The sequence below is a fragment of the Ylistrum balloti genome, unplaced genomic scaffold (genome assembly GCF_031769215.1).
Source record: "Ylistrum balloti isolate Yb309-2 unplaced genomic scaffold, AGI_CSIRO_Ybal_v1 Utg370340, whole genome shotgun sequence".
NCBI lineage: Eukaryota > Metazoa > Mollusca > Bivalvia > Pectinida > Pectinidae > Ylistrum > Ylistrum balloti.
In genome coordinates this window covers 228304-240321 of record NW_026782245.1, presented here as the reverse complement: position 1 = coordinate 240321, position 12018 = coordinate 228304, and the positions used below count along the sequence as shown (strand labels likewise).

The window sequence follows — 12018 nt, the reverse complement described above, 5'->3', positions numbered from 1 at the left end:
GTACAACAGTCAGACATGTACAGATGTACAGATTGAGATAGACAATAGGGCTGTCAGACATAGTACAACAGGTGTACAGATTGAGATAGACAATAGGACATGTCAGACATAGTACAACAGATGTACAGATAGTACACAACAGGTGTACAGATTGAGATAGACAATAGGGCAGTCAGACATAGTACAACAGGTGTACAGATTGAGATAGACATTAGGGCTGTCAGACATAGTACAACAGATGTACAGATTGAGATAGACAATAGGGCAGTCAGACATAGTTGAGATAGACAGATGTACAGATTGAGATAGACAATAGGGCAGTCAGACATAGTACAACAGGTGTACAGATTGAGATAGACAATAGGGCAGTCAGACATAGTACAACAGATGTACAGATTGAGATAGACAATAGGGCAGTCAGACATAGTACAACAGATGTACAGATTGAGATAGACAATAGGGCAGTCAGACATAGTACAACAGGTGTACAGATTGAGATAGACAATAGGGCTGTCAGACATAGTACAACAGATGTACAGATTGAGATAGACAATAGGGCAGTCAGACATAGTACAACAGATGTACAGATTGAGATAGACAATAGGGCAGTCAGACATTTTATATATAACATGTTTATGTATATTAGATATCAACATATAGTGTGGGGAGTACACAATAACAATGGTTGTTAATATGGTCATCCTTCCTTCCTTTAGAGGTCAAGGGTCATGTCACCTTTCCTGTGTATTGGCACTAGATAAGCACCGATGAAATAGATATTGAAGAATTCAACATGATCAGTGTAATCTATAAAATGTAACTTTTCCTGAAGCTAGTTGTCAAAACATATGTGTTGGCTTGTAATACCTACTTAAATCTCCTAATTATCAAGAAGTACTAGTAAGCTAATTGTATAGTTATACATGTATCTCCAACATCTGTGTGATGGTACGTACCCAGTTAAATGTCCTAGTTGTCAGGAAGCACTTAGTTGTAGCCATAATTACAACTCCTAGTTGCCAACATATATGTGATGGTTGTGTACCCAGTTAAATGTCCTAGTTGTCAGGAAGCAAGTGTAAGTTGTAGACATAGTTACAACTCCTAGTCAAGATGTTTATTTGTCAGGACACAGTTGAAGTTGTCTTGCTATTGTAGATTTTTCTTTTGATTCACAAATTCAGATAAATTATTTTGTCGAGATGTGTTGGTCTGTCTGAAGTTCACAGCTATAAGTGATGTACATGCTGATCAGTATTAAGATATCTGACACTAGAGGGACTTATTTATACTATGTAATCCTTTCATCACCACCAACAACCCAATGGGTAATTTGTGAAGGATTTCCTAGTAACTATTGTGTGTCTATGTTTTTTTATGATGTACATCCTCCCTTTTTCTTTAAATGTCCTGGTCAATTTCCTGAAATGTTTGTAGTCAAGGAAAGACAATTAAATTTTACTCAATATTCTTGACTAGGCTGTTTATTGTTAAAAAAAGTTTAAACTGAAAGACTATTTACTGGGTGTCTGTACATTGTATGTATTCACATCTTTCAATAAAGGATGTGTTTATTATAAAACACTTGTTGATAAACCTTCCAAACACCTGTCTATATCACAAACAGCTGTCTATATCACAAACACCTGTCTATATTGATATCAAACACCTGTCTATATAGGTATCAAACACCTGTCTATATAGGTATCAAACACCTTTCTATATCAAACACCTGTCTATATAGATATCAGATATCTGTCTATATAGATATCAAACACCTGTCTATATAAATATCAAACACCTGTCTATATAGATATCAAACACTTGTCTATATATGTATCAAACACCTGTCTATATATATATATATATCAAATACCTGTCTATATATGTATCAAACACCTGTCTATATATATATATCAAACACCTGTCTATATAGATATCAAACACCTGTCTACATAAGTATCAAACACCTGTCTATATAGATATCAAACACCTGTCTATATATGTTTCAAACACCTGTCTATATATATATCAAACACCTGTCTATATAGATATCAAACACCTGTCTATATATATATCAAACACTTGTCTATATATGTATCAAACACCTGTCTATATAGATATCAAACACCTGTCTACATATGTATCAAAAACCTGTCTATTTATATATATCAAACACCTGTCTATATAGATATCAAACACCTGTCTATATAGATATCAAACACCTGTCTATATATGTATCAAACACCTGTCTGTATAGATATCAAACACTTGTCTATATATGTATCAAACACATGTCTATATATATATATCAAACACCTGTCTATATAGGTATCAAACACCTGTCTATATCACAAACACCTGTCTATATAGGTGTCAAACACCTGTCTATATAGGTATCAAACACCTATCTATATAGATATCAAACACTGGTCTATATATGTATCAAACACCTGTCTATATAGGTATCAAATACCAGTTTATATAAAAAAAAACCTGTCTATATCGAAAAGACCGGTCTATATAGGTATCAAACACCTGTCTTTAAAGATATCAAACACTTTTTATTGATATCAAACACATATCTATGACAACAGGTTTATGTCGAATATTTGACAGAAATATGTATTTAATATATTGCCTTTAGGTTTAACCACTGTGACCTAGAATTCCTCACACTGAAGGACATTATGTCTTGTTTCTATGGTAACAGATACAGGGAAGATGTCTGACAGGAATGTTTTTTATTGTCTGCAGGTTTGACCACTCAGACCCAGAATTCCTTACCTTGAAGGACAACATCCTGTTCCTGCTAACAAACTGCAAATCAGCAAGTCCAGCCAATATGTTTCCTGTCTTAGCTAGACTGGCCAGCTCAAAGGTAAGATCTGTTGTCAGGGTAGGATGGACACCAATCATAAGAGGAGGGGTAGAAGTTGAACTATTGACCTTGTTAGTAGCACAAACATACATGAATATAATGTCACTAAGGTCTGTTACAAGATGTGTATCATAATATTTGCTCATTTTTCATTGTTCCACAAATTGCCTGCATAGTTGATTCGGAGAAGTAATTTTGATTCTGACTGAAAGATAAAAAAGGAAAATATAATTGGTAGATATAGAATTATTATCAAAATTTTAAAATGTAAAGGTTTTGATTTCAGTTAATGTTGGAACAGTTGCTAATAGAAATGATATTAGGGTGAAGGAGGAGGCAGTCCTTACATATAGTAAAAGCATATGCAATGGTGTTATAAATCTCACATTTTATTTCAAGAAAAGATTTTTTTGTTTTTTATTTCAATGGTTCATATTTTCATATTTTTTCCCTTCCATCTCATCTCATAAAAAATTTAACTTACCTTTCTAATGTTAGGGATGGGTTGGTGGGTGGCACAGGAGTTACTCACGTTTTCCTCTGCTAAATTTCTAGTTCCCTCCTACCTATGGTACATTCCTACCACAGTTAGACCTTGTGTACCGCCACCTGCACTACCACCAGATACCCCTGAATCTTTAAAAAAAATTATGTATTTTCACTCACAGCTTAATGCTCATCTTTCTGGTAGTTTAACGACTGGATTTATAATTCTAGTAAACCCTTTTTAAAATTGCAAAAACTTAGAATCGTAAAATTTGCATGTTTTCTTGTTATTATTGTAAATGCAACAATACGGAAAGTGCTAGTGGTTATTCAAATTTTTTTTCTAGTACGAGTTGGCAGTTAGATCTCGAGTTGATGTCAGTTAGAATCTACACTATATACATGTAACCTTATATCCATTCTGAGGTATTCAAATCTTCAGATGAGGCCTTTCAGATTTCTGAGATGATAAAATTGAAGAAAATGAAATATGCAAAAATTGCAGAAGATAATTTGTCGGCTTTTCCCAAAAATATTCTGATATACGGTTTATAAATATTTATACTTTATAACTCTGTCAGTTTGGGCAGGTGAAATTGAGAGAGGAGCAAATCTTTGATTTCTTTAAAAAGAAGTTAGCTGAACATGTTGAGAGACTAGATGTGAACAAGTGTGGGGACTATATGGATGTTTACCTGAGTCTGAGCCCAAAGGAACGTCAGCAGGAGGAGTACTCAGGTCTGAAATTTCTGTACTTAAACCTGTGCCCGCCAATAATAAGCCCACACATGTATTTTACTATTGAGTTTGATTACAAACCAATGTTATTTATTTGTCTTGTAATAAGCCCAAACTCTCTGACTTTTAAGTAAGAAGTAAGATAATGTGATGGCCACCTGGACTTATTTTAGGATAAAAATCACCGTTTGTGATTTCATCGTCTACAAAGAGTTTTTCAATAAAAAAAAATTACCGTTAAATAATGGATCTTGTGATGTAATCTATAGTAATAAGTCATTACGGTCTGTGCTTTATATAATTTCTAAGTGTGTTGTCGGTTTCAGAGCACAATTTTTTCCGCAGTATAATAGACTTGTTCTTAGGTGGAGCTGATACAACCACTTCAATGTTGCTATGGCAACTTGTTTACATGTCCAAGTACCAGGATGTGCAAAAGCGATGTCAGGATGAGATAGATAAGGTTTGTACTATATCAGTAAGGACACTTGAAGCTTGAAATTGATCCTACTTGCAATTATTACCCTTTAATTGCTATAACAATGCAAAAAGATGTTGCCTGTGATTTTGTCTGGTGAAAGTTTGTTTATGTTTCTGTCAAACATATCCCGTGAAAAGATACTTTTGCTATATGGACCCTATGAAAGAATTTTACAGACTTACGATAAAAATTCTTACTTAAATAATTGTTGGGGTATGTAGGTTGTCAGAGGCCGACAAGTCACATCGGCTGATAGAGCTAACCTGCCTTACACTGATGCCACCCTGAAGGAGCTAGGAAGATCCGCCGGAACAAGTAGGTGTCCTTGAAAGGGTTTATGTGGGTGAGGGAGGGGGGGGGGATGGGGGGTGTGCATGAAAACTCTCTTGGTATAGTGTTGGTCAAGGTGTCCTCAGGTGAAGATCTCAGAATCAACAAAAAGATGAAAATAAAAATGGACATGGATTTTAGCACTTTGGGATTTAATTAGCAAGATTCTTCCATAAAATTAAGTGACAATGCAAAAGTACATTTTTTTTAAAGAATTAAATTTGAGCCCCAAGAAATTACATGATCAGACAGTATTTATTTCACACTTGATAAACAGGTGTCCTTGACTGTTGTCCCTTGTTTGTTCAACAGTTGTCAACACAGCATTGCGCACAAACACAGAGGAGACCAGGATTGGAGAATTCCAAATTCCAAAAGATTCCATTGTTCTTTGCGATCTTCGTCAGCCTCATATTCAGCAGGAATACTGGGAGGATCCCACCAAATTTAATCCAGAGAGATTTCTAGAATCAACCCAAGGCAAACCTTACCATCCATTTGGAATGGGTAAGAAATTTGAAATATCACAAGTTTTGTGAAGTCTCGTGTTGGTCATCCGAAATCAATTTATTCTCAAATTTATGTTAAGTTTTTATATTGGACATTCCATCTTTAACCAAGGGAGGGCAGGACGCTTTTGGTATGATGCATGCAACTTTTATCTCCAGACTATCTGTCCACTGTTTTGGTAAATGACCTTGGTCCAATTTTATGGTCAAAATCTTAAAAAACTCCTTCTGAATCCACCCAGGATCATGATATTTGGCCAATATTATTCAGATTAATGACCTTGGCCAACTTTCATGGTCACAGGATAAGAAATGGGTCAAAGGTGGTCCAGGGTAATGATATTTATAGAATGTTGGAATAATGTTGATACTGTCTCACTTTCAAGTCCCAAAGTCCCAATGTGAATAATGTACTTAGAGGAAAAAGAAACACAATTTCAATTTTACAGTTTAATAGGTTGGTATTTATGAGCAATATGCCTAGATGTGAAATGTTGAAATATTAAATCATCTGTCATCATATTTCTGAGATTTTTAACAAATGAGTACTTCAGGAGAATGCCATCAATTAAGATACCCTAATGTACACAAAGTTGAAATATTAGACAGGTCTCTAATATTGTGTGTGCTATTGTGTCTCTAATTCTTGGTGGTGCTGAGTTCACAAAGGCATAGACAGTATAAAGGGAATTATTATTCCATTCCTCATTGAGTGAATTGGCTTATTGGCAGATGTTATTTGGGATGTTTGTTCAATTCCGAACTCATCAGTCTAATTCATCCCACAACTGTTTGACTGGGGACAAATCGGGGATATATGGAGGCAAACCAATAGGGACAATGTTCTGGGTTGCATGAAAGTCCCTACAAACACTTGCAATGTTTGGCCTTATGTTATTATGGTGCCTTATAATGAATGGCACAACATAGTTGAGGCCTCATGATGTCATTAAATAGCATACAACTGTTAAACTCCGGATAATGATCACTAAAGATGTCTTTAAACCATGGAAATTCCTCCCAGTTGTCTTCAAAATGCTCTCCTTGACTGCAGTACACACATCGTCGAGATTCATCCATGAAGAGCGTGTACCTCCAACATCTCATAGGGAAACATCTAGGCACATGTGCTGTCAACCATAACATACACATGCTTGACATTGAGATGTTGATGGTAAACCATCATACTTGATGAACTGCTGTTTAGTGTTATCTCCCATGAGCATTGTGAGAGCCCATCTGCTATGAAATCAGGATAGCCGTGACATGCTTGTAAAAAACAATTATTCAATGCAAATATATTGGCAATCACGTGTCTCGGTGATAGTCAGAAATTGACACAAGTTTGAATGGAAATGAACGCATGCATTTGTACAGTCACAGTGAATTGGTAATTTAGACACACCAGATGTTTTTTGTCACGGTTGACAGATTTTGAACATTTATTGAGGATTAGGTAAGGTGTCCTAATATTCCTCTTACTTTTTACATAGGTTTGTCAATTCAATACAAAACATTTTACAGTTGCTGAGAAAGAACCAATTCTTTTATCAGTTTGGTTTACCCCTTTGAATTCAAAGAAATAAAATCTGTAATGGTGAGTGATACCAGCCCATTATGCCTTTTGTTCTTGTTATTGACCACAAGCATTTAATTCTTGCTTTTCTTTTACAGGTCCACGTCAGTGTGTAGCTAAGATTGCTGCAGACACCTTATTGTTTCTCTTCCTTTCTAATATCCTACAGACATTTCACATTAAAGCTTCTGGGAATTCTCAGGAAGGTGAGGTGTCTCTAGATAGTTTTTATACCGGTGTGTCACTACGGCCAAAACTAGCGAACTTCTCTTTCTCACCAAGGGTGTAGAAGAAAACATCATTAAGTCAAAGATGGGAGAGGAAGTTCAAAGGTTAATGGAACAAAGGTCAAAGGTCATACTGTCAAGGGATGATGGATGACTGTCACCGATAGAAGTGCAAAGGTCAATTGATGTAGAGTAAAGGTCAAAGGTGATATAGCACACTTGTTACTGATGAAGGGTTTAGTTTATTTATTGCTGCCTTACATTGTACAGCCTATTAACAGTCAGCTGATGTTCCTAGTGGAAAACTACCAACATTCAGTCAGTGCGTGGTGATTGCTCTACAGTGACCTCAAAACCGTGACCCAGAGATGGAAGCTAGTGATAGAGATAGTCTGAGATATCTTGACCAGTCGGCCTCTGTGACCCGTTTGAAGGGTAAAGGACAGTTTGCTAAAGAAGATGTGATAAACTGACACTGAAATTTACAAAAAGTTATGTTTTTGACAAGGAAAAGCTCACTAGATCTTTAATAGCTAGTCTACGGATGTTTATCTTGGGGTATGCCCATGGAGCCAACATATAAAATCTAACTCAAGGGGATGGGCTTATTGCAGAGCATTTATTTGTTATTCTATTCATCAGCAATATATTCTAAATTTTCATAATGAAGAGTTTTATTTTTGTCTTGTGAGCAGGGATCGATTGTTAAGTTATTACATGAGAAAATTACATTGCTTTCTCACAAGTTTATGACCTTATGACCTCTCACAATAAATACAGTAAATTTTACCATTCTGTAAAGTTGCTATGCAACAAAAATTAGACAATTGTTACCTCTATTTTCTGTTCAATTACACAACAAACGAAATGCATCAGGGTCAAAGTGTTTCTTCCTAGTAAATCATGCTCTAAAACTAGGTCACTGTGACATGTTTTTTAAACTTGACTATAAGAATGAAATTTAACTTTATTTCCAGGTCATAATTTTCAGATATTTTGATATGGGGTTTATGAAAATCAGTGTACTGTTATATAATTTCGTAGTGAATGACATTATGACATTATTACAGCTGATTACTTAGAGTTGGAGGCTGTTGAAAATTGAAAATTTATGTTACTGTAAAAATTCTTCCTTTTTTTCATTTTCCTGGACAGCATTTCTGTGATTTTAAGTAAATTAAAATATTTTAGGGGTAATTTTTTCAAACTATTGATGTACATAAATTTAAAGTATTACAAAACAGGCTGTATGGTTCCACATTGACAAATTCCTATTTCCGTAGGTTAGTGGAAATCATGTTTCATTTATATTTGTAGTTTTAATTGAATTGGTAAATTTTCAAATGTCCTGGTCTCACTCACGGGTGATATGTAGACAGAGCGTAACATTCGTTGATACAGTAAATAAGTTATATATGTACATTGGATTAAATTTACACAGGAACTATATTTTGGGGCTGTATTTGAAAATTAAAAGGTTGCAAAAATAACAACATCAGCAGCAAATGAATGAATCTTGTCAGTGGTATCAGTACACGGAACTAAACATTCAATGTACAATTTTTTTGTGTTTTGTTTTAATTATCAGTTTTTTTTTTATTTGTAATTCAATGCTAAGAAAGATTGGTTTGTTAATAAATTGGCTCATTACTCAAAAGTTCCCTGTGTACAGCATTTTGATGAAGAATAAGATGTAGATATCCTTTTAGTTTGAAATGAAATCCATATTACACAAAATATACAAATATACATATTTGTTTACACCTACTAGCTTGATACATGGAAATTCAACCGTCCTAAGTTGGATATACCAGCATTAAAAATCAAACAATTTCAGGATACTCTAAACCTGTATAATTTAGCACAATCAAATTTTAGCACATTATCACTATTATTTTTACAAATTAGCACAATTATTGATTGGCATATCATAATTGCTACACAATGTATATGTTGTATAAATGTTATATTGCAACTAGCACTATCACTACTTTAGTGTATAATGTTCATTAGGAGAATTGTTAGAATGACATTGACACTGAAATATGTACAGTATATTGTCTACAAGTACAATGAAGGAAAGCTGAGGTGAAGATGATGTCTATATTTATACAGTGCCTGTGTAAATTGGTGTTTATATCAACAGTAGCTAGCAGTGAACTCCTTACGTCACTCGTACTTATGTATATTTTATTGTAAACATGCTTGTTTTGTTGTACTCCAATTTTAGCTCATAACCAAATATTAAAGGATAAGTGAAATGATGAATAAGTGTACTCACAATAATTGCAGCAGAAAACATTGAGGCTGCAATTAGCACAATTTAGCAGAATACGTTCAGTGCAACATAATGCTAAAATTAGATTACTACAAAAATAAGTATGTTTATGTAGTACACATGCCATATATGGAATATGTACTATGTTTTTTATACCATAAACATTATTAATTAACATAAACCTATATGCCTTTTAAAATCACTGACTTATGTTTCATTTATTCAATGACCAAGTAAAATTAGTGAAAATTCTCTAAATCCAATTTCCTACCAAATGTGTCTATTGTAGTTATTCTGCAAGGATTCAGGTCCTCTCAGTACCAAGACAATTAACTTTCTGTCCCATCATATTAAGACCACCTCCTTTCTGTCCCCTCAGTATTAAGACCACCTCCTTTCTGTTCCCTCAGTATTAAGACCACCTCCTTTCTGTCCCCTCAGTATAAAGACCACTTCATTTCAGTCCCCTCAGTATAAAGACCACTTTTTTTCCGTCTTAACAGTATTAAGACCACTTCCTGTCTGTCCCCTCAGTTTCAAGACTATTTCCTTTCAGCCTTTTCGGTATTAAGACCATGCCGTCTATCATCGTACACAGGATATAGCTGAACACATAGCATGAAACCAAAAAACATATCATTTACATTGGAAACACAAAATGAGAAAAAAACTTGATCTTCGTGATAAAATCGGTACCAAGGCCACTTACAGTCCCAAATAATTCCTCTATGTCTTTTTATTGTACATGTATGCTTTACTCTTTGGCCGTGTTGAAATATTCTGTGTTCATGAGTATAATTATAATATAGCAATATAATAAACTTTATTTTACAACAATTGCCAAACAAGTTTTTCCAATGTATATCAATCATCGTATTGGCCGGAATAAGGCGCATGTCAGGGGTCTCAACTTCACTATTCTGACCACCCCACTAGTAAGACAACTACAATGTAAAGCTGTTTTACCTTGAAGTTCATCTCACTAATCAGACCACTGACCTGTCAAAAATTTATATGGTGTGTATTCCAACACATTCATCTGCCAGGTGTCAGATTAGTTATATTTAGGTGTCTTCATACTAATTAATGGTGTAAATAGACTTCAGTGACCATGAAGGAAGTGTCTAGACTTCAGTGGCCATGAGAGAAGTCTGTCTATACTTCAGTGACCATGAGAGATAACTGTTTATACTTCAGTGGTCATGAGGGAAGTCTGTCTACACTTCAGTGGCCATGAGAGAAGACTGTCTATACTTCAGTGGCCATGAGGAAAGTCTGTCTATACTTCAGTGGCCATGAGGAAAGTCTGTCTATACTTCAGTGGCCATGAGGGAAGTCTGTCGATTCTTCAGTGGCCATGAGGGAAGTCTGTCTATACTTCAGTGGCCATGAGGGAAGTCTGTCTATACTTCAGTGGCCATGAGGGAAGTCTGTCTAGACTTCAGTGGCCTTGAGGGAAGTCTGTCTACACTTCAGTGGTCATGAGAGAAGTCTGTTTAGACTTCAGTGGTCATGAGGGAAGTCTGTCTATAATTCAGTGGCCATGAGAGAAGTCTTTCTAGACTTCAGTGGTCATGAGGGAAGTCTGTCTACACTTCAGTGGTCATGAGAGAAGTCTGTCTATACTTCAGTGGCCATGAGGGAAGTCTGTCTATACTTCAGTGGCCATGAGGGAAGTCTGTCTATACTTCAGTGGTCATGAGGGAAGTCTGTCTAGACTTCAGTGGTCATGAGGGAAGTCTGTCTACACTTCAGTGGTCATGAGAGAAGTCTGTTTATACTTCAGTGGCCATGAGAGAAGTCTGTGTATACTTTAGTGGCCATGAGGGAAGTCTGTCTATACTTCAGTGGCCATGAGGGTAGTCTGTCTATACTTCAGTGGCCATGAGGGTAGTCTGTCTATACTTCAGTGGCCATGAGGGAAGTCCGTCTAGATTTCAGTGGTCATGAGGGAAGTCTGTCTACACTTCAGTGGTCATGAGAGAAGTCTGTTTAGACTTCAGTGGTCATGAGGGAAGTCTGTCTATAATTCAGTGGCCATGAGAGAAGTCTTTCTAGACTTCAGTGGTCATGAGGGAAGTCTGTCTACACTTCAGTGGTCATGAGAGAAGTCTGTTTATACTTCAGTGGCCATGAGAGAAGACTGTTTATACTTCAGTGGTCATGAGGGAAGTCTGTGTATACTTTAGTGGCCATGAGGGAAGTCTGTCTATACTTCAGTGGCCATGAAGGAAGTCTCTGTAGACTTCAGTGACCAGGAGGGAATTCTGTGTAGACTTCAGTGACCAGGAGGGTAGTCTGTGTAGACTTCAGTGACTAGGAGGGATGTCTGTGTAGACTTCCGTGACCAGGAGGGAAGTCTGTCTATACTTCAGTGAGCATGAGGGTAGTCTGTCTAGACTTCAGTGACCAGGAGGGTAGTTTGTGTAGACTTCAGTGGCCATGAGGGAAGTCTGTCTAGAATTCAGTGGTCATGAGGGAAGTGTGTCTACACTTCAGTGACCATGAGGGA

At 36.0% G+C, this 12018-nt stretch overlaps 1 protein-coding gene across 1 annotated transcript in view; it reads left to right on the top strand.

Moving 5' to 3' along the window:
- The window catches only part of LOC132553607 (cytochrome P450 2J6-like), a 28258-nt gene extending 17910 nt beyond the window's left edge, over positions 1–10348 (top strand). Inside the window, exons 3-8 of the mRNA XM_060217863.1 lie at positions 2758–2881; positions 3949–4105; positions 4432–4568; positions 4808–4901; positions 5229–5423; positions 7100–10348. Coding sequence (XP_060073846.1) covers positions 2758–2881; positions 3949–4105; positions 4432–4568; positions 4808–4901; positions 5229–5423; positions 7100–7290 — 898 coding nt within the window. The 3' untranslated portion in view covers positions 7291–10348. The remainder of the gene's footprint in view (positions 1–2757; positions 2882–3948; positions 4106–4431; positions 4569–4807; positions 4902–5228; positions 5424–7099) is intronic.
- The last annotated feature ends 1670 nt before the right edge of the window (positions 10349–12018 follow it).